This window comes from Anguilla anguilla, chromosome 15 (assembly GCF_013347855.1).
Source record: "Anguilla anguilla isolate fAngAng1 chromosome 15, fAngAng1.pri, whole genome shotgun sequence".
NCBI classification, from domain to species: Eukaryota; Metazoa; Chordata; class Actinopteri; order Anguilliformes; family Anguillidae; genus Anguilla; species Anguilla anguilla.
In genome coordinates this window covers 30,403,696-30,427,536 of record NC_049215.1, presented here as the reverse complement: position 1 = coordinate 30,427,536, position 23,841 = coordinate 30,403,696, and the positions used below count along the sequence as shown (strand labels likewise).

At 43.5% G+C, this 23,841-nt stretch overlaps 2 protein-coding genes across 2 annotated transcripts; both read right to left on the bottom strand.

Moving 5' to 3' along the window:
• Window positions 1–690: 690 nt before the first annotated feature.
• On the bottom strand, window positions 691–15,938 carry tubgcp5 (tubulin, gamma complex associated protein 5). Its single transcript, XM_035394774.1, has 23 exons — window positions 14,989–15,938; window positions 14,742–14,795; window positions 14,548–14,656; window positions 14,319–14,415; window positions 14,122–14,201; window positions 13,801–13,936; window positions 13,150–13,267; window positions 12,196–12,285; window positions 11,673–11,766; window positions 11,017–11,263; window positions 10,181–10,383; window positions 8,776–8,891; window positions 7,739–8,007; window positions 7,226–7,424; window positions 6,438–6,626; window positions 5,382–5,564; window positions 5,037–5,121; window positions 4,721–4,841; window positions 4,191–4,342; window positions 3,647–3,772; window positions 3,020–3,108; window positions 2,487–2,587; window positions 691–1,209 (listed from the first exon to the last, which is right to left on the bottom strand). The coding sequence occupies exons 1-23, from the start codon at window positions 15,120–15,122 to the stop codon at window positions 1,163–1,165; spliced, it is 3,039 nt and encodes a 1,012-aa protein (XP_035250665.1). The 5' UTR covers window positions 15,123–15,938; the 3' UTR covers window positions 691–1,162.
• A 3,155-nt stretch (window positions 15,939–19,093) lies between these two features.
• Window positions 19,094–23,544, bottom strand: LOC118214379 (protein XRP2-like). The gene is made up of 5 exons (XM_035394288.1): window positions 23,192–23,544; window positions 21,046–21,714; window positions 20,111–20,225; window positions 19,485–19,570; window positions 19,094–19,376 (listed from the first exon to the last, which is right to left on the bottom strand). Exons 1-5 carry the CDS (start codon window positions 23,333–23,335, stop codon window positions 19,293–19,295), a joined length of 1,098 nt encoding a protein of 365 aa, XP_035250179.1. The 5' UTR covers window positions 23,336–23,544; the 3' UTR covers window positions 19,094–19,292.
• Between the last annotated feature and the right edge of the window lie 297 nt (window positions 23,545–23,841).

The following is a 23,841-nucleotide window of genomic DNA, read 5'->3' as shown; positions in this document are numbered from 1 at the left end:
ACCATAAAGTATCTATACAGTATGGTACAGATGTCTGGCCTATGTATAGTATTCAGACTGCCCCTCCGTATGAAGTTGTTATATTTATACAGTTTGTTGTCATTATAGTTCTCGTACTCTTCTGTATTGTGGGACCTTGTCAGACGGAGACAAACACCACCATCTGGGCAGTAAGCAGGCCTCTGTCTGTGTCATGTGTAAAGGATGTTGGCCTTCGGCACAAAGGAGGCGATCTTGAGTTGGCCCACAGTGAGAACTAACCCTCCCCCCCTCCACCCCACCACCTGACCCCCGACCCCTGACCCGAATCCCCATCAGGCTCTATACTGGGGTTATTATCATTAAGTTAAAAAAATTAAATAAGGGTGGCCAAAAGGATCTTTGAAAAGCGGGGTAAAAACTGGAGTCTCTCAATAGCCAAGTGCCTCATGATTGTATAATACCAGTATATGCATATAAGGGAAAAGAATAACAGCATACCGTTACATGTGGACATAGGTACCCATTTAACCTCTGTTTGGTGTACACACACCAAATATGGCATTGATCATTGCAGACATGACTTACGGTGCCACTCTAAACACTGCATTTTGCAAAAAATATTAATGCTTAATACAAAAGTTATGCGTGGCATAACACGACTGATTTCCCAGAATGCAGTGCACGTCAGAGATAAAGTAATACGCAGCATTTAATCTTATAACAAGGACAAAATTTATTGTCTTGTGAAAGAAGCACACAAAACAATCTGAGCAAAGGCAAGGACAAATACAAAGACAAATGTATTAAATATGTACATCTCCCTTAGACCCTGTTCCCACGTCTCAGTGAAAGCACCTATGATTGGGGGAGAGACATTGCAGGCATGAAATCGCAGTTTTTTTCCCCACAATGCTCGTGATGCTTTACTTACTTAAATTGCGACATATTTGTGTTATTTAATACAAAAAAATAAATAAATACATTTTTTAAAAATCAGGCATGGGGCAAAACCCAACATGGCACCCAACATGGAACACAGGGCTGTCAAACATTAACACGGGGAGAAAGAAAATGTGTCGGTTTAAGTGAAGATCGCATGGAATCAGTCTCCCAGCAGACCACGTTACACTGGTCTCTCTCTCTCTCTCTCTCTCTCTCGCTCGCTCTCCACAGCTGAGCCTCAGCACTGCTCGAACCCGGCCATCAGGGACAGGGCCAGGGACTCCACTGGTAAAGCAGGAACAGAGCTCCGCATTAGTACACCGACCACACGTGTGCCACTGTGGGGCGACCTAACATGCTTCAGTACAAACATTTACAGCAATTTTTAAACCACGTTTACAGCTAATACAATACAATACGATAAACTCTTATATAGCGTTCTTCATGCATACATCCCAGGACGCTTTACACACAAAAAAAAAAAAGGGGGAGGGATCTGCTAGATAAATTACCAGCTAAACTGTCATCGGTCACAGTGTAATGCTTAATCTTTGGAAGGCAGTGCAGTACAATGGGTACAAAGTTGGTCTTGTAAAGGTCAGAGGTTCGATTCCACCATTAGGACACTGCCGTTGTGCCCTTGAGTAAGGTACTTAACCTGCTTTGCTGGATAAGAGCATCTGCTAAATGCCTGTAATGTAATGTAATGCAATGCCAGTACACATTCATTAATCTGGAGCACCTGAATTATTGCCTTGCATGAAAACAGGTAACAGTAGGCAGTGACTTATATGGGAATGCCGGCTTAATGCATATGAATGATTTAAATGTCCGGTGACATTTTTCAAGAACTCGTCGTGCGTTTTTTTTTTTCTTTTTTCTTTTTTTTTTTTTTACAGCACATGCTCCACTGGCAGCATTTGATTAAATTTGAATCAGCTAGCTTGTCTGAAGAAAGTTTGTCGAAAAGGATGTCCAACTTCCTTTTCCATCACATCAAACTCATAGTAGCCAGGAGTAACTCAGAAAGATAGAACATACAGCTCTTCACTACATCTATGCAATAGCATCACAGTCTGGGTGAACATTATATCTTACTTGGCCTTTGAGGGAGCATTATATTAAATTGCAGCACCTTTCAGCCACCCTTTTCGAGAGTATGCACTTATGTACGATTTATGTTCCTTTAATTGATTAATAAACTTCTCATACAATCAATTGTACAGCTGGATATTTATTGAAACAGGTCAAAGGGTACCATGGAAGTTCTCCACTTCCAAACCAAACCAACAGCCATGGAGCTGCATGCCCAGTTCTCTTAACATTGAACTGCCACCAGCCGTGTTCACTACGTTCAACAAGTTAAGGCTGTTTGCTGTCAAGAGCATCTGTTTCTTTTTAATGCACACAAGCAAATCCTCCAATTAGCCAGCAGAGGGCGCTGTTCAATACATAAATGCACAACTGAGCTGAAAAGGAAAATTCATGCCGTAGAAAATCCAGATGAAACTGGCAAAAAGTTATATTGCTACATGGTGAAGAGAACACATGGTTTAGCTTACAGTAAGGAAAGGATCCTCTGCAGACAGCCTTATTCAGCACTGTCACCAGGAACATGTGGCAGTTTTTGAAATCAGACTCCATCTTGTCAATGGATTCAACCCTAGAAAGTAGAATGGCAAGAAAAAGACCAGTAATGGTGAACAAAGCTAAGTTTAAGACCGACTCAACAACACCTACAGACATTAGCATCAGAGGAAGCACTGAAAAGGAAGCAGCTGCAATCGTTTGCAGCATTGTAAAAAAAAAAAAAAAAAAATGACATCCTGTGAATGAAGCACATAATTGAAATTTATTGCTGATTCAGCCACTTAACATTACATTACCGCCATTGAGCAGTCACTTTCATCTAGAGCAACTTACACAGAATTTTAAAATAATATCCAATTACACAGCCGGATATTTACTGAAGCAGTGCAGGTTAAAGGTACAAGGGCAGTGTCCTGCTTGGGAACGAAACCTGAGCCCAGCTCCCCACCCGCTACACTGCACTGCTGCCCACGCTGCTTAAACAGGTTTCAAAGTGGAAACTCACTTCCAGGCCCCAGTGCCCGCCTGCCAGCGGTCAGAGAACAGCAGGACCAGGTTTAACACCTTCATAATGGCCTCCTTCACAAAGCTCACCTGCAGGGACAGGTGAGATAGAGCATCTTTCACATGATCTACTGCACAGACAGGTGAGAGAGAACATCTTTCACATGATTTACTGCACACACAGGTGAGATAGAGCATCTTTCACATGATTTACTGCACACACAGGTGAGACAGAGCATCTTTCACATGCTCTACTGCACAGACAGGCGAGAGAGCACCATTCACATGATCTACTGCACAGACAGGTGAGAGAGAACATCTTTCACATGATTTACTGCACACACAGGTGAGATAGAGCATCTTTCACATGATTTACTGCACACACAGGTGAGACAGAGCATCTTTCACATGCTCTACTGCACAGACAGGCGAGAGAGCACCATTCACATGATCTACTGCACAGACACGTGAGATAGAGCATCTTTCACATGATTTACTGCACACACAGGTGAGATAGAGCATCTTTCACAAGATTTACTGCACACACAGGTGAGGTAGATCATCTTTCACAAGATTTACTGCACAGACAGGTGAGATAGAGCATCTTTCACAGGTGAGATAACCCTACCTTCTCTCTGAACAGACAGCGGTCGTGGATGGTAGAAAGGTATCTGTAGTGGATTCTGATCAGCTGGTCCAAATCTTTGGCCTCCTGCACCTGGTGCTGGAACTCTAAACCGGTACTGTGCAGGATCTGAGCAGGAGACACAACCACAACAACACACACGTAAAACCACTCCACCAATCACTGCCCACAGCCAACACAGGAACTGATGTAATCAGGGTGCAGTCACACAGCAAACTGTAAAACCATTAACCACTTAAAAAACACATTATTCATTTATTTTTACACACACGCGCACATGCGTACACAAACACACACACAAACAAGCACACAAATACACATGCAAGCGTGCGAGAAGTGCGCACATGCGCTCACACGCATGCACAAAAAGACATACACGCACATACACAAAAACACAAAAACACACACACACACACAGACACAAACACAGACACAGACACAGACACAGACACACACACACACACACGCAGTGTACACAAGCGCACATGCTCAGATGATCAGACGGGCGACGGTTAAAGGGACTCACTCTGGTCATGATGTAGTTGTGCAAACTGTTCACAAAGTGCATGAGTTTAACCCTGAGCAGAAACATCCGGTGGATCTGCTGCCTGATGGGCAGTTTCGCTTTGCCCTCTTCTGCAGCGCACCCTTCCTGCCTCTGCGCAGCCGCAGTCAAATCTGCGGAGAGACCAGGAGAGGAACGAGGCACCAGGCCCTTCAGTCCCCACAACGCTCAGGACAGAGAAAAAAACACAGATGGAGAAAATGATGCCGTGCATTTCTGACACGATTTTGAGTGTGAGGGGGAAAAAAACTAAAAAACACTTCCACAACATCACCACACGGCCATATTTTCGCTATACCTCGTGTGAATACCACACTCAAAGTCCTTGTAATTTCATGACCTTTCCAGAAATATAACCAGTACTTCGTAGCAGTTTTTCCAACGTGGCAGTTATTCCAAAACACAAGTTTAAAAAAAAACTGAAAGACAGTTAACCATTTCATAGTGACCACCACAACATGGCGTCCCGGCCCTTAGTAAGAAGCGCTCACCCCTGAACCGGAGCGTGTCCAGACTGTACTTGGACCACTTGATCTGCAGCAGGAACAGGAAGACTTGATTGTAGATCTTCTGGCACTCCGAGCTGATGACGATGTCCACGGGCCAGGGAACCTGACGAACACAACACGCCCGTTTACACGCACACGCTTACGCCCACAACGAGCTCCGCGCTCACCGGCGATTACGGTCGGGGCTATGGCGCAACGGCAATGAGATTACGCACTCGGGATTAGGAGAAACCGTTTGAGATTACGCAAGGATTATGAGTGACAAACGCGCGCACACATTCACACGCGAGCAAAGTACCTTGTAACTGAGGGTGAGACCATCAAAGCTGTTCACCGGAAGCTTTTTCTTGGCTGGATCAGCGGTTTCCAGATATATTGATAACCTAGAATAAGGGAGAGATTTTTTAAAAACAGGACTATTTAGCACTAATTATTCAGTTACAGTAGTTACCAGGGAGAAAAGATTCCGGATTCCAGAGCCAAATGTCATTATCCATGCCTTAGTCCAGGGGTCCTCAATCTCATCCAGAAAGGGCCAGTGTGGGTGCAGGCTTTCGTTCAAACCAAGCAGTAACACACCTGATTCTACTAATCAACTACTAGAGTCTTAGTGAAGAACCTTGTCTTAGCGTAATTGCAGTACCTGGCGCTGTCCTCTGGGTGGCGCTGTCCCACGGCCTCCTGCAGCTGCAGATTCAGGAAGGACAGCTGCTGCCAGCTCTGCTTCTCCACCACCTTGTCGAAGATGGCCGTGTAGAAGTCGTACATGGTGTCGCCCGCCTCCAACAGAAAGTAGCTGCGCATGGCCTGCAGGTACTCCAGCAGCCTGAGGAACCAATCACAGGGCAGGAATCACATGGAAGTGTCCAATCATGACTTGGCATGCGCATGGCGTGTGCAGTTGTGCAAGAGGCGCATGCGTTGGTAAGCATCACCAGCTAACTAGTTAGACAACACTGTTAGCAGCAAGTGAACGTTCACTCGCCTGTATTTTTCTTCCATATGAGGGCATCGCTATACAAAGCATACCGAAGGGCAGGGTTTATGATTAACTGTACATTTATTCAAGAAGGTAATAACAGTGATGAAAATTTTTTTCATCAATACATTTATGGGATACAATTATATTACACAGCAGGCTATGTGTTTTCGGACAAAAAAAAAGAAAGTTAGACTCAATGGTTGTGCCATGGTCTCTGTGCACGTGGGAAATAAATCTGCCCTCATCTGTGAAGGTCATGATGCAGGCTTCCTGGATGGAACAGAAAGTTACCCCCCCACCCCACCATGCAGATGCACCATCTCACATCATCACAGATTTAACATGTCAGACCGATGTAGAGGAGAGACTGGGGCACGGAGGTGTGTGTGCCTGTGTATGTTCTGTGAGTAGGTGTGTGTGTGCCGATTTGTGTGTCTGTGTGTTTATGTGTGTGTAGACATGTGTGTGTGTGTATGTGTGAGTATATGTTTGTGTAGATACACGTGTGTCTGTGTAGGTGCCCGTGTGTATGTGTGTAGATGTGCGTGTGTGTGTGTAGGTGCACGCATGTGTGTGTGTGTGTGTGTGTGTGTGTAGGTGTATGTGTGTGTGTGTGTGTGTGTAGATGTGTGTATGTGTAGATGTGCGTGTGTGTGTGTAGTTGTGTGTGTGTAGGTGCACGCATGTGTGTGTGTATATAGGAGAGTGCACACTCGCCTGTAGTCCTTTTTGAGCGTGCTCATGAGCTTCCCGCAGCACTGGATGTAGCGGTGCTGTATGTGCGGGTACAGACAGGAGCGCAGCGTCAGCTCAAACGTCTGGCAGGTCACAGACTCCGAGGAGCGCCCCACCGTCAGGTCAGCGCCCCAGAACTTCTCCTGGAAGTCGCTCTGCTCCAGGTACAGCCTGGGGGGAGGGGGGGGGGGCAGGGGTGCATGAGTCACTGGGGAGAGGTGGTCCCGCTATCAAGACTGACTCGGGGGGTGGGGGCGCATCGGGTCCGACCACCAGGAGGAATTATAATTTGACGAGACATCCAAGTTAAACTATGCGGTTGTGCCCCGCACTTGAAACGGTACTTCTCTCTGGGGTTTTCGACACACTTGTTCCTGGTTGTGGTTATACACTTTGTTGTACGTCGCTCTGAATAAGAGCGTCTGCCAAATGCCTGTAATGTAATGTTTTTCCTTACACACTAGTAACCCCCCCCTCCTTATCAATCAGGCACTCACAGTCTTCCCACAAAGGCTATCCTCCTCCTGCTCAGAACAGAACTAGCGGCTGGTGGAATGGGTGCATAATCTGCACTCTCCCAATCGACAGAGGGGGCTGCAGCGATGAGCGCAAAGACACACACTGGGGGATTCTGAATTAGGACTAAAAAATGGCTAAAATAAAATGACAAAAGAGTGATTATTTTACACTAGACAGCATGACCCCTGCCAGGCCCCACTCAGCCCCCCCCCCTGCCCTGCCCCACCCTTCAGGGGGAGAGTCCTACCCACCTGGCAAAGTTAATAGCCAGCAGGGGGTCATGGATGTCACCCAGCTCCATTTGGCGGGCCACAATGGACTGCATCCGGACCAGGCTCCGCTTGGTGTCCTGTTGCTGGGAGACCGTATCCGTGGGCGACGCCTCCCCACAGCGCAAGCGATTCTGCACGGACTCCAGGAACATCGTGTGCAGGCTCTTCCTCTCCCCGTCTGAAACAGGGGCACGTGCTACTCAGTTCCACATCAATTAACAACAACAAAAACATATCACTGTAAAACAGAGACTTTAGAATAGAACAGAATAAAACAACAGAACAAAACAGAACAGAATTTGATATTCCCAGGGGGAACTTCAGGTTAAATTTTTGGTACTATGATGGGCAGGACTTAACTAATAACTGCGTGCTTTCGTGCCAGTGTGTAGACATGTACTTTCAGGTTCCCAGAATACCCCGTTCTGCATTATTGTACTGTGGATTCCGAGAGCACACACTGTGTGGCACGGCTGCGAGATGACCTCTGACCTCTGGCGGCGTTCTGCGTCGGCTCGCCGTCCTTGCAGTCCAGGTTCTTCAGCAGCTGCATGGACTTGCCGGCCATGATGATGTGCTTGAGCACGGGCTTGAGGAAGGACACCATGGTGTGCCGCCGGCTGCCGGCCGCCTGGTCGCTGGCCGAGCTGCCGCTCGCCGCGTCGCTCAGCTTCTCCTCGCTCTCCACCGCCTCCGACACGCTGTACAGCGTGTACGTGGCGTACCAGAAGTCCCTGTGGTTCACCGGCACGTCCTTGTTCCTGGGTAAGCACACACAAAAAAAAAAAAAACGGCTTCAGCCCCAGTGAAACGTCAGCCTGTTCGAGAAGTCAAGGTTTTTCTATTGACTCCAGTCACATGGCCAGATCAAACCCACCGATTCAGTTTGGCTGAATTAAATGCGCTGATTTACTCATGTTTGCAATTTGGAGTTGTAACAGAGCAGTTAGGCACGCCTCCACAGGGCAGTGACACCCCACAGTCTGGAATCCCGCCCACATCACCGCCTCATGATTGGACGTAGTGTCAACGGACCTTTGTGACACGTAGCAGTGAAAAGTCCCCACTCTCTGGACATACAGCAAAGTGCTATGAAGCACTTAATTTGTGCAGAATCAAAAAAGCTGGTCCAATTGAAAATTATTGGTAAACGTTCAGGAATGCGCTGTAGTGTGCAGGCGCCCTTGTTATAGAAGAGCCCCCTCTGTTGGACCAGGCTACTGCAGATGTTAAGTGCCAGCTGCAGAAGCAGGGCAGTCCTCCAGCACAGTGACTGCACAGCTCAGCGGCCGAACAGTAGGGGGAAAATAAGAAGCAGCTCGCTACGCTCTAGTAAGAGAGCAGAGAGACTTCCTGCAACGACTGACAATAAGTACAAATGCATTTGTGCATGCCGAACTGAAGACAAGGACAAATAAAGTAGATTAAACAAGAAGTGTAAACAAAAAATTTAATGCTAAGATATTGCAATCGCATATTTTCCACGATGATCACAAGCGTCCCGTAGCACGCTGGCACACACCACGTACCTCTGAATGATGAACTCTTTCGCCGGGTCAAACAGGTGACCGTGAACGATCCACTCGTCCACCATGTCCAGGTAGGGGCGCACGGTCTCCACCCACATAGAGAACAGGAGCGCCACCTGAGACAGACAGGCACGTCCCGTTACAGATCATCCCACAGGCCCGTTTCACAAACATGACCGTTTCCTCAATCGAGTTGAAAGATGCGCAAAGATTAGAGGAGTCCAACTGGTGATAGCTTTAACACAATCATTTTTATTTAAAAAAGCTTTGTAGCACCAACTGTGTGCATTAAATATTTGGAAATATACAAGATGGCATTTTTATGGAAAAGGGAAATGGGCAGGAGCCCCACGGATTGGTGCTGGATCCAGATTATGACCGTGTACAGTACTGACTGTGGCTGACAGCTGCACAGTACAGTGTACAGCTGACCGTACCGGAAAAACTGTTCATTTGGCAGGACTGTTCTTGTTCCACTCCATGCCAGGTGATACTGCATGGTGTGAAATGGTGTTTTTCATGAAAGGGGGTTTCTAACATGTCTCCCCCAGTCTGGTTATTTTGAGCCACCGAACTGGATCTGAATGTTTTTTTTTGTAATACAGCCAGAAGCAGATTTCAATAATGAGGCAGAGCATTTGTTTGTTCCCCTGTTCTGCAATTCACATGTGCTTCCCCTTAAGCACACATCAAACAAAATCTGTTATTTTTTGTAGGAACTGTGCACAAGGGTGCATGATAAAATATGAAATAAAATATTAAGACCTGAAATAATATTATGATATGAAACAACATAGACTATTAATTTTGGAATGTTTGTTTTAAATTCTAAATAACAATTTAAAAAATTAAACTCATCCAAATATGAAGCATTTCAGCAATTTATGTCATAGTACATTAATGAGTGCCTTTCACAAAAGGCCAACAGATTTATTTAAAGGGTTTTTGTAAACAATAAGGAGGCAATCTGTTGGTTAAAAAACAATTGGAAGATATGTACAGTTTGTTAGGTACATAAAAAACTTTTTCAAAAACATTAAAAAATGACTCCTGGGATTCAGATTGTCTGCCTGTCACTCATTCATAAATGACTCCCGAGATTCAGGCTGTCTGTCTGTCACTCATTCATAAATGACTCCCGAGATTCAGGCTGTCTGTCTGTCACTCATTCATAAATGACTCCCGAGATTCAGGCTGTCTGTCTGTCACTCATTCATAAATGACTCCCGAGATTCAGGCTGTCTGCCTGTCACTCATTCATAAATGACTCCCGAGATTCAGGCTGTCTGCCTGTCACTCATTCATAAATGACTCCTGGGATTCTGATTCTCTGCCTGTCACTCATTCATAAATGACTCTCAGGATTCAGATTCACTCACTCATAACCGAACTGCGGTCAGCTCACCGTCTGCTCCGAGGCCTCCCCGACGCTGTCGTACTCGATGATGGACTTGTACAGGGTGTTGAGCAGGTGGGAGGCCCGCACCACGTTCGGGGTCCCGGGGGGAACCTCGGCCACGCCCGTGCAGAACACCCGGTGCAGCACTTTGATCTGGGTGAGGTGCGGGGTGAGCCTCTCCAGCACGGCCGACAGAGTCACCGTCTCATCTGCCGGGGGGGTACACCAGGGCATTTCTTAAACCATCATGTTTTACCATCGCTCTTCCACCTTTTTTTACATCATAAGATATTTGACGGATTTACTGTGTTTGTATACGTCCCCTCTTTCTTCAAGCAAAGTGACCGGATCAGTGGTTAGGTGTCAGAACGCCGTCATTTAGAGCCAGAATGACGTCCTTTATGGCCTTATCTGCCTGAAGGACACTGAGTAACAGGACGTCCAGAATGGGGGCTCAAGGCCCATTTACAGAGGCACTGCACAACTGGACCATGGGATCTCAAGGGAAATACTGCTCAGCTACAAAGGTGGAAAACTTTTTTACGTTTTTTTATTTTTTTTATTTTTTAAATGGCCCGTAATAATAAAAACCAGAAAAAAATAACATAGGCTGCCCATGAAGCTAGGGTGTCTGGCACAATAATAATAATTATAATAATAATGGGCCCAAGGAAACAGTATTTTCTTTAAATGGAGCATACAATATGCACATTCCCCAAGAGCCAAGACATGAAGAAATAAAAATGAAAACATCGTGAGGTACTGCGATGTGAATACATCAACTCTGACAGGCCTGAACGTGAGAAGCTGTGGTCTGAATTGAGTGGTTCAGCGAAACCTGCCTTCGACGATGATGCCCCTCTCGATGGAGGTGAGCTCCGCCTTGAAGCTGGTGAAGTACTTGTAGAGCGCCCAGACGAAGGCCTGGTAGGTCCTGAAGGGGGGGTCCGAGCCCTTCTTAGCAGAGGAGCAGGTGCCGGGGGGGCACGGCTCCGCACTGTACCCCGTCACCTCGTCGATGAACCTCTGCAGCTGGAGAACAGCCTGGCCGTACGCCGCGACGTGCTCCAGCACCGAGCGCAGGCAGTTCTGCAGCACCGGGACAGGGCCGCTCAGTATCATCATTATAATTATCACTATCATCATCATCATCACTAACATCATCATCATCATCATCATCACTATCATCATCATCATCATCATCACTAACATCATCATCATTATAATTATCACTATCATCATCATCATCATCACTAACATCATCATCATCATTATAATTATCACTATCATCATCATCATCATCATCACTAACATCATCATCATAATTATCACTATCATCATCATCATCATCATCACTAACATCATCATCATTATAATTATCACTATCATCATCATCATCACTATCATCATCATCATCGCCAACATTTATCCATGAAACTGTACAAACTCTCCTCCATGTAAGAATATGAGAAATGAAGCGTATGAGAAATGCACTCACGCTGGTCAGGTGAGTGACCACCACGTTCTCCCTCACGGACACCTTCCCGTCGTGCTGCTGGAATATGAACGACTTCCTGACCCCGGACAGAAGCCTGGGGAGGGGGACAGGGCGAAAAAGGGATGTGTTCTTATTAGTGCCATTCCAGAACCTTCCACAAAAGCTCGGAGAGGGGAGAGAAACTGTAGGGATGTCAAGGGGCAGGCCTGCGCAGCGCCATTGCGGAGCAGAACGGAACGTTCCGTCCGCTAACGGGACTCCCAGTCACATTAAAGGCATAAATTAATTCTCTGGAGCAAACCCCCCCCCCACACACACAGAGCAATTTGCATTTTCATTGACATAATCCCCTTTAAAATCAACATTTCATTTTATGCAAACAAGGGCAACGTTTCGATCATTTGACCTTACTCAGGCTGCAAAAGATAGAGTGACTTCTCAGTATTTTTTTTTTTGGTTTTTTTTTTTTTTTTTTTGAGTGATCTGTAACAAGGATTTATACAAGACACCCCCATCATCTCACCACAGAACCTCCCGTATCGCTTGGGTCTCAGTGACAAAGGACTTCTCTTCTGGAAGGTAGAGCGGGTCAGTGTTGTATAAGTGCTGGTCCCTGCAGATTGGGAGAATGAACACAAAAATCAAAATAATTTTCAAAAACATTTAAAAAAAATTTTTAAAACAGCTCAATAGGTATGCTTAGGTAGTGCCAAAATAGTTATTACACACTATCAAAATACACCATTAGTCAAATACAATTACTTCAGATTTTAGCTAAAACAATAATCACATACTATCACAGACATCATTGTCAAATATAAATGCAGATTTTCTGACTACATGCACACTCGACAATTTTCTTGAGCAGTTAGCCCAATAAACAGGGACTGTTAAAATAAACATCAGACCAATTATTCCAAAATCATGTGGTGCAGAAGCATAAAATTTTCTTCTTCTTCTACCATTACCTATACAACCCATTATTCAAAACCCACCAAGTTTGCCAGACAGGTAGAGAATCAGACTAGCTCGACTAGTTAGCTAGTTTGCTAATGTTGGACAGAATCTGTTGGCAAAAGCCATAAGGCTGGTAAACATACATTGTATTGCAGCTCCTACACTGTGACAGGGGATGTACAGACAGAGACAGCCACATTCTGTTGTGTTCGGTTTTTTAGCAAGAAACCACAAAAATAAAACCTTGTGAAAGATTTATGTACTGGGATATTTTGCACACAAGCCAATGAGCCTTATTAATTATCAGTATTTCAGTTAATAATGAATCAATTAATATAAAACCCATGAAATAAAACCACATGAAAGACTGACATACTGGGATATTTTGCACAAAAGCCAATGATACTTATCAATTATCAGTACTTCAGTTAATAATTATCAATTAATATAAAATCCTGAAATAAAACGCTGCGCTGATAACTGTTTTTGTTTTTAAAGCAGTGAGCGGTCGGTCTCTCACCAGACGTTGAGCAGGTTTGAGTGCAGATGAAGACTGTGGGGGAAACGTGGGGCTTGAGCCACCCAATATGGGGTCACCACGTGCTGCTCCAACCACTCCTGTGCATCGGGCTCAGCCACTGCAAACCCCACAAATCACACTACTGTAACCCCACAAATCACATTACAGTACAACCACAAATCACATTACTGTAACTCCACAAATCACACTACTGTACCCCCACAAATCACATTACAGTACAACCACAAATCACATTAAGGTACCTCCACAAATCATACTACTGTACCCCCACAAATAACATTCCAGTACAACCACAAATAACACTACTGTACCCCCACAAATCACACTACTGTACCCCGACAAATCACATTACTAAAACCCCACAACATGTGATGCTGCCTCCCTGTGCTAAGACACTTATACCAAGTTTTCACACATCCCAGACACTCATAATTATTTTATTACTTTCTTTTCATAGAAATTATACAGTCAATAGTCCCATATTTTTCAAGAACAGTATAACCTTTTATAACAGTTGCCAGTCGCCATGGCTACATAGAAGACGGTACGGTAAACCAATATTTTGACCATAGAAAATTAACAGCCCTAGGACAGGATTCTATGACCTCAAATATGACTGTACATTCTCACCTGTCCACCCGACCTGCACAGTCTTCTTGGACTGGTCCTGGTCCTCCAGTGGTGTTCTGTCCACCTGTATCCCAGAATCTTCTCTGCTGAAGGACATTTGACTGTCTTCTTCCTCGCTCTCCTCCTCTGACCATTCCTGAGGGAGCCCATAGTAACGTGAAGCACACCAAACACTGCTTGTTTCTGTTTTGAATATGCAGCTTTAAAAGTCTGTTCTGAACATTACGACCAATAGCCAATTATTTATTTATTTTTTACAAAAATGACCAGTATTCCCTTTAACAGGGAACAAACAAGTCAAAATGACCAAAAACAACTCACAGGTGTATCTGGATAGGGGCCGGTTTCAATCTCCTCTCCCTCCATCAAATATTTCCCCCAGTCAAAGTCATCTTCTTTCTCTACATACATGAGAATATATATTTTAAAAATGTGCCGATAAATGTTTACTAAATGTATCAAAACGATAGAGGAGGGCTAGCTAATTTCCACTAACAGACATTAATAAACATACTAACCCAACTCTTTCCTTCTGGGCCTCTCACTGTAGTTTGAGTTGGACGGAGAGTCCGAGAGAAACAGTAACAAAGCTAGGATGCTGTGATGAACATCTGTCTGCAATGTAAATGGTGGACAAGAGTAAGAGCTCTGCGGCAGGAGGCGGCTAAGACCGTGGCAGAAGATGCATTAGCTATATGACAGCACAACATGCTAATCCAGAGTTCCCCACTCACTACAGCAGCGTACCTTGGTTCCCTCTACGTTGGGTAACGGTGAGCTCAGGAACTCCTCAGTCAGCTTCATCCAGCTCTGCGCTTTGCTTAAGTCCGAGTGAACGATAAGCTTTTCATAAATCCTTTAAAAGAAAATCATCGGTTACAATATAAACGGACAGTGTACCTTTCCTAAACGAATTGTTGCAGATTTACATGAGAACTTACCCATTCACAGAACGCTGCACTTTGTGACTGTTGACATCGAGGTAACGATGAAACCTGTTCATTCATACATAAAAGTAAGCTTATTGTTGTTTTAACCCTTACTTTCAAAATACATTCGCCACTAATCATTATCACATAATCACTAATCACTAATCATACCAAACCAACTGGACAGCTTGCCATGAATGAGAATTTGACTACTCATCATAATTATTAATATCGTTAGTAAGGTGAGAAGAGATCTGACCTGAAGTTTGACCAGGCGAATTTGAGTGCATTCTGAAAATTCTGGTCCTCTTCGTCCTCTAGCCCACAAATGTGTTTTATCAATTGCTTGGCATCTTTATCCATGTCTTTTTCGAAATCCGTCCAGTGAGCCATTCTGACAGGTTTTGTTTGCTAGCTAGCCAGCTAGCTCACAGGAAGGCAACACCTTCACTTCGGTGCAAACCAACTGAGAAATTATAGTCTTAAATTCCTGCTTGCAATAAAGCTAACAAACCAGCAAACAACTATCTACTTGCAGCGGTGGCTAGTCAGCCCTGCACTAACGTCAGCTAGCTTCCTAGCTAACGTTAGCTAGAAATCTAGCACATACGGTGCTAATCAATCAAGTAGCTAGCTACCGCTAGCTAAGGTAACAAGATGCTCTGGTGACGTCTTCGACAACTTAACATATTTGGCCAAGATATTTTCATTAGTTTGCCAGAATCACGCCTTGATGCAGTGGAGTGTATACTGTTCCGCCGCTACCAAACAGTGGTCCGCTAGCAACCTAGCAGGTTCGTTACTGCCTGTGCAACCAACCCATATCAACACAGTTTGAACCAACCGAACAACCCGCTCGTTTACAGACGTGCATATTTAATTAGAGAGCCAGCACGCCTTCAGTTAGCTCACTGAAGTTCATTGCGCTAGCTGGTGAAGTCCCGGAAGTAAGCCTGTACCGCGCATGCTGAGGGCAAAACATTGGAGCACCCAATAAAATGAATGGGAATATCTGACTTTTGAAGGCTAAATAAAACTTCCCCGACGGTATTCTGAAACTCGACTAAGGTTCCTTACGTTTCCTATGAGAAGCAGATTGTAAAAATATGCGATGTGTAAAAAAAAAGAACATTTAATATATTTTCCTAAGACTTCTGGACCAAAGCAACCATTGTTCCACGGGCTATTTCCCGTTACCGCCTAAGCTTCACTGCGTGGCCCCTCCTACCCTCTCCAGTTCCTATGTACGCTAATACCACAACATTGGTTCATTGCACTGGACAGCTCAGCTGCTGTGGTCCCTCCTCACGCAGCTGGTTTTGTGGCCAATCAGTGCGTTTCATGGGGAAAATGCAAGCCTATCCGTCTTGGGGATTTCACATGTAGTTGTATCCAGTAGTTGCGATTGCACTAGACGTGTATGCAGTATTTGACAGGAGCTTTAAATTAGCCCCCCCCCTCCCCATAAGTCAGTAAACAAATCAAAATTTATGCAATTTAAAGTGTCAGTGCTCCTTAAAATAAACACAGAATTATCTGAATCTAGTGCAGTGGTAGCCAACCCTGTTCCAGGAGATCTACAGTCCTGTAGGTTTTCACTCCAAACCTATAAAAGCACACCTCCTTCAACAGCTAAAGATCTGCATTGCGCTGCTAATTTGTAGAGTCGGGTGCGCCAAATTAGGGTTGAAATGAAAAACAACAAGATGGTAGATCTCCAGGAACAGGGTTGGTTACCACAGATCTAGGGGCAGCAGGTTCACTAATTGAAAAATCATAAACATATTGACTGTGTGCATATAACTTGTGATATAGAGAACCTGAAACCACTACTGACAGAAACAGTTGTTTATCACACTTTACATTCAGTTCTACAAAATACATCTATACAAATATGAAACAAAAATACAAAAGCCCAACATGATTCTTAAGTGTACAAATGTAGCAATGTGAACTTGGTCTACTTGTGACGTGCTAATGCAATGTTCTCCGACATAGATCTCATGTAGAAATTATGCGTCAGCTAAAAGTATTCTTTTCAAACGAAACCATAAATTTACATTTAAACTGTTGTCAAATTTGACCCTTCAAAGTGAAACAAAAGTTCATTACAAATTAGTGCAAACTGAACTATGAATTCAAACTTGTTTCAATTAAAAAAATCAAATGACTAAATACAGACAAAATTTTGACACAAGAAAAATAATACAGACTGGGAACAAGCAATACTAGAAATAAAAAAGAACTTATTTCTAAATAAAACCAATTCATAGGGCCTATCACCTATTAGAGCAATAAAACTGCCTAAAATTAGGAGTACAGGTACTGATCCAAAAATGTTGACTAAAATCTGTACGGAAGGCAAACACTTTAAATATTTATAACCCAATACATTTTTACTCTAGTTACATAAATATGACAAATACAAATGCTGTATAAATGCAAAAAAGTATACATCTGAAGATATGCTATACAAAACAGATTTTTTTGTACACTGCCAAAACACAAAAACAATGTCTTAGGTATGTCATATTCAACAAATAGCTGGAAATGGTGAATAATATGTTAAAAAAGGACTGAAACAAAATGGTGGCTCCAGTAAACAGGCTTACGTAAAACGCATCCATTTGCAATTCATTATTAAGGAAAGTGTGAAGACACTCACCAGTGGACATGAAACTGACATTTAAAAGCAAATGTACATCTAACAAAATAGAGCACTGTACCAAAGTTTACATTCAATTAATGACAAACTGTGTGCAATTACATATAACAAAACTATTTGCATCCTACTTGTCTGATTATTTTAAATTCAGTAAATGGTTAAATGGAATTCATATGAACGGCTGCCGTTCAGATAGAATGCAAAATACTGGCATTTAAAATATACAGTTGAGGCCAAAAGTTTACATACACCTAGGCTAAATACATTCAAACTCAATTTTTCACAACTCCACACATTTCATGTTACTATACATTTCCTGTGTTAAGTCAATTAGGGTATCTATTTTATTTCCATAAGAGGTAATTTCAAAATAATAGCTAAGAGACAGATCTATTTCAGCTTTTATGTACTATATCATATTTTCCAGTGGGTTGAAAGTTTACATACACTTTCTTGGTATTTGGTGGCATTGCCTTTTAATTGCTTTACTGGAATCAAACTCTTGGGGTAACCTTTCACGAGCTTCTCACAATACTTTGCCAGAATTTTTTCCCTTTCCTCTTGACAGAACTGGTGAAACTCAGTCAGGTTTGTGAGCCTCCTTGCTCAGATACGCTTTTTCAGTTCAGTCCACAATTTTTCTATGGGATTCAGGTCAGGGCTTTGTGATGGCCACTCCAATACTTTCATTTTGTTGTCTTTAAGCCATTTTGTTACAACTTTGGAGGTATGCTTAGGATCATTGTCCTGCTGGAAGACCCAGTTGAGACCAGGTTTTAACTTTCCAGCTGATGTCTTGAGGTGTTCCTTCAGTATTTCTAGATAATCCTCCTTCGTCATGATGCCATCTATTTTCAGAAGTGCACCAGTCCCTCTTCTAGCAAAACACCCCCACAACATGATGCTGCCTCCCCCATGCTTTAGTCGGAATGGCGTTCCCGCAGATTAAAAGCCTCACCCTTTTTCCTCCATACATAGTGCTGATCATCATGGCCAAACAGTTCAATTTCTGTTTCATCTGACCAGAGAACACTCCTCCAAAAGGCTAGGTCTTCGTCCAGGTGATCACCTGCAAACTTCATTCTCGCTTTTTTATGCCGGTCTTAGAGTAGGAGCTTCCTCCTTGTGCGACAGCCTTTCAGGCCATGGCAATGTTGGATTCTCTTAATGGTGGATGTAGATACTTTCGTACCTGATGCCTCAAACTCCTTCACCAGTTCCTTTGTTGTTGTCTTGCGGTTCAGTTGAACCTTTTGAACCGAAGTTCATTCAGCCCTGGGGGTTCATTTGTGCCTCCTTCCTGAATGATGCAGTGCCTGTGTGGTCCCAAGATTTTATATTTGCATACAACAGTTGTCATGGTACCTTCAGTTGTTTGGAAATTGCTCCCATGGAGGAACCGGACTTGTGGAGGTCCACAAATTTTTTTCGGAGTTCTTGGCTGAGTTGCTTTCCCATTATATCACGGGCAAAACGGCAGTCCTCTAAAGGTTGGCCCGTAATACAGCCACAGGTGTCAATTAACTCCCAATTAACTCCTAATTATGACAATTGGCCAATCAGAAGCTTCTAAAAAGTCATTATATCAATTTCTGGAATCTTCCAGACTGCTTAAAGAGACAGTCAAGTTGGTGTATGTAAACTTTTGACCCACAGTAATTCTGATATAGTGAATTAAAGCTGAAATAAATCTGCCTCTAATTGATTGTTTTAAAATTACGTCTGATGTGAACAAAGTAGATGCCCAAATTGACTAGCCAAAAGAAATGTATTGCACCATGAAATGTGCGGAGTTGTGAAAAACTGAATATCTTTAGCTTAGGTGTACGTAAACTTTTGGCCTCAAATGTATACACAAAAAATCAGATACTGAATTTTTCCTTCCAGGTTTCAGAGTTTCATAATCCCATTTGCATGTCCGCAAAATTGAAGAAGTTGTCCACATCGGCTGAGGACGAATTCCTGTTTTCTGAAACAAAAAGCTGGGAGAAAACAATCAAAAGGCATTAATCTCACTTAAAGATCACATCATGTCCACACTATGATTAAAATGTGTAACGCCCTATGGAAGAAGAAGCAAGGTGCTTTACCTTGGTTCCATTGAAGACTTCACTGGAAATTTTCCGGCAAGCCTCCACCACACCATCTCCGTTCAACTCCAGAGCCACAACAGGACCTAAAATAAATTAACAGTTACTTCTCAGATTTTCCACAGCCCATCTGTACTTCTACTCCGTGTTGAATCGGCACAGTCCTAAAATTTCAGTAGCAAATTTAAGCAAGTATAAAAAATTTTATCCATGCATATTACACTCTTTCCAGGTGGGTGCTACATATTAACAGTGTTTGGTGTGAGCACCCTCCTCACTGAGAAGCACTTTCAGATCATCGGATTAAAGGCACTATATCAGGGGTGTCCGATCTTCTCCAATAAGGGCCAATGTGAGTACCGGTTTTGTTTTAGCCCAGCACTAAGGCACCTGATTCTACTTATCAAAGTCTCGACTGAATTAATTGAATCGGGTGTTAGTGTGGCGCTGGGCTAAAACAAAACCCTGTCCTACACCGGCCCTTTTTGGACAAAATCGGACACTGCTGCAATATATAAACGCAGTTACATTATATTTACGCAATACAGACTTAGTGTCCTTAATCTCCGTGAGTAATGCATATATGGCAGCGAGTGCATCTGAAGTTTTGCCACTATAAACATCACCTTTAGTGATCAACTCCGTGAGCCCGTCCGCATTGTTGTGGAACACCCTTTTGACATCTTCAGGGCGCATTGACACCTCCTTGGTTTGGATGAGAACAAACCCCTTCTGTGTCGCCTGTTTTGGCATGAGGACAAAAACAGAAAGTATGTTACACGTGAATCATATGTATGAAAATGAACAGGGTAGATACTTTCAGTTGGATTATATGTTAACGAATACAGATTTTACTTAGGAGCGATGGGACATTTTACAATTTTCTCTAAACAATTACAAGCCTGATTTGTCCAAGTGTTTACTGTAGTACTCTTTTTATTTTTTGTACCTAATGCCTGTTTAAAAGCAGTAGACCATGTTTAAGAATCTTGAAGAGAGTACTTGCTTCCGCGAGTCAGGGTTCCCACCCATAATTTTAATTTTTATTAAATATATATACTTAATAAAAATAATCATTATTCAGTTTTGTCTGTGCATTCATTTCATGTTACTTTATCCATTGCAACTTCTTCCCAGTACCAATATATCAGCTAAACTCATAAACTGCATATTTCACACCTTATGCTAACTGTAGTCCGTATTTTCAAATAAAAAGGAGACCAGAGAGTCCATCCTCCTTATGCATGTTTTTCCACTGTATTCAGTCAGGGGAGAGCAGCGAGAGTCACAGATAGAGTAGAGATCACAGCACAGAAAGTGAGGGTTCCAGCTCTGCCCGACTGTAGTCATTCTGACTATGCCGCATAAAAAGGGAACACGACAAATTCTAAATGTAAAGCTTTCGCCATTTAACTCGAGCAACTAAATTAACTAAGGGAACTTACATTACATTACATTTATTTGGCAGATGCTTTTTCGAAAGCGACATACAATAAGTGGAACCGAAGCGATGCATCTTAAAGAGGGAATCGGAAATCCAGCAAAGACGGCCCTCCCTCACCTCATGGATGAGTTTCCTGGCGTTGGCGGCCGTGTGCTCCCCAGCGAAGAACATGCAGAGGCAGGACTCCTCGCTGACCTTACGCCTCCCGCCGTGGGTCAGGGGCACGACGCTCTGCTGGGCGTCGGCGGAGACGCGCACGGACCCGAACTCGGATTCGTTGTCCGGCGGGGGGACGCAGTCCAGCACCGAGGTGTTCTCGGGAAGCAGGCTCCAGTTGGTCTCCCCGGAAACCGGAGTGAAGTCGTGCACGTTGCTCCAGTTGTTGTTGAAGACGCTCAGCCCGGCGTCCTTGAAGTGGGCGGCCAGCTCGGGGTAGTGGTACTGGAAGCAGCCGAACTTCATGCCCGTGGAGGATTCTATGATGGGCTGGGTGGCGCAGCACAGGAACACCTCCATCTTTTTGCAGTCGCGGGTGCGGAACTGCTGGCACGCCACCACGCACTTAATCTCCTTGCAGTCTCGGAAGAAGACGCTGCCCTTGACGGGGCCCAGCACCACGCGGCAGTTGACGCAGTCGTCAATCGTGATGGTGGCCGAGTGGTCCAAGATGAAGATGCTGCAGTTCTCACACTCCTGTATGACAAACTGCTGCCCGTTGAGTTTACCCGGTAGGCGGCCAACTGTAGCATCCTTGAGTCCCGTCAGCATGAAGTCCTTAGGGTCCACCTAGAAGAACATCAACCGACCACAGGCTCTTGAGATGAAAGCACCACATGTTTATACACTAGTAATGCTTTTTTTTTTTTTTTAAACTGCTGTTTTTATATTCTTATAATGACTGTTTAGTGTTATTACATTCATTATTGAATGTTATTTAAATATTTCACATTGAGATGCACAGTTCAACTGCACATAACAATATGGTATTATAATTATATTTTACTGAACAGAGGTGAAAGCCTATATCTAGGTGACAAATGGTTATCACAGCTCCTGTTGTTTCATAGCATATTGAGAAGACCTTTCGGATACAAAAGGTTTAACTCCGTCGTAAAATTAATAATGTTAAAATCTCTACACATGAATAGACTGAGGATTTTTTTTTCCATTCATATAATGCGTTATTCATCACATTATCCGCAGAGATCTTAGAAACACTGAAGCTTACTGAGGGTAAATCAAAACGTTCTAGCATAAGACTTTGGGAATCTTTAAAAGGGGGTGTGCAACGCATTTGAACTGATCTCCACGTGTGTATGGAAGTACTGAAGTATGGTCCATTGGAAATGCTCCATACAGCACTTGTAACCAATTTAATGAATGGACGGTTATCATCTGCCATCACCACTAGAGCCGAACAGCGCCAATGTAACGGGTCCTAACGAAAGAAAAAAACTCTACCTAGTGAGACGTGTAATACGTTATCAATAAACTAGATACCACAGCAACTGTGTTTTAGATGTCATCTGTTGATGGCAAATCTTCGTTCTTTGAATTCTGTTTGCGTTTAACACAACGTGGCTCTCAGGCTGGTCGCTTCAAATGCAGTTGACAACCCAGCAACGTTACACAGGCAGATGTTGAGGTGTAACGGCTAGCGACCTAATCAAGCTGCATTATACACATTAGCTATCGTTGAAGACTTATACCTAGCTGGCTAACTAGCCAGCCAAGACACCTAACCTTACGTGTGCTGACTAATCTGATTATGAGCTCAAGCAAAATATATTACCTTAACAAGCTACACGAAAACACTGCACTGGAATACTTGGGGTCATTATGTCATGGGAAAATAGCAAAGAGGTTACATTTGCTAGTTAGCTCATAAACGAACTGAAGGTAGCCATACCAGATAAAGTACTGCTAAAATTAAAACTGTACACTCGTTGTCAACGTTAATCACCTATTCTTGGTATTTTACTTGGCACGCCAGTGTAACTTTTCTTGCACATCCACTGTGCAGTGTACATTATGTTACTGTATTAGACTAGCTAGCTAACGATAACTACGACCAACGCTAGTGAATCACCTGCCCAAGCTATCTTACTTAAGTAGCTATTATGAGGTTAACCCTGTTCAACTAGCCACAGCTGCGTAGCTAGCGCTGAGCTGTTTCACACAATCACTTTGTTATCCACGCCATGTAAATTAGCACCGTTAGCCGGCTCAGATATAATGTTAACACCATTAGCCTGCTCCCTACCTTCTCTCGCTTGTCCCAGCTGTACTTTGGTGCCTCTTCAACGTTGTCGCTGGCCGCATTGTTAGTCGTGTTTTCTGTCGTCGGGGGAGTAAGATCCTTTTTGGATGATTTTCTTTTGGATTTCTTAGAAAAGAAACAGCCCATTTCTAAATAGTGTCACGACTTGTGGAAATGCAAATACAAATGGGTCCAATATCAGGAATTTTCTCCACTGTGTCGGTAGGTAAATAGTATTTATTTATATTATATCATAAATGTCTGCCGTATTACCTACAAACACAAAACAGACCACTTGAGCGCCTTGCGTTTCCTTACCAATCAAAACAACCAATCAACACCTTGCAATTCGTTTACTTGGTAACAGCGAATCACAGAACGGGAAGGAGGAAGCGTTACCTAGGTAAAAACAACAACCAATCAAATCTGCTTTCTATTCTAGAAGAAGGGCGCCTAGCACAACTACAATATTAACGTCCGTTACGTGTCCAGTTTAGAAAGAAACATGAAAGGGCTGTTATTGTTCTTATTATGGAGACAAATAACGATTCCACACAGCAAAACAAATGCTTTCTTTTTCTTGAGTCTTCTTCTGCCTATGTGTTGCTACTATATTGTAACAATCCACGTTAGATGTCAGAATCCAGACATTT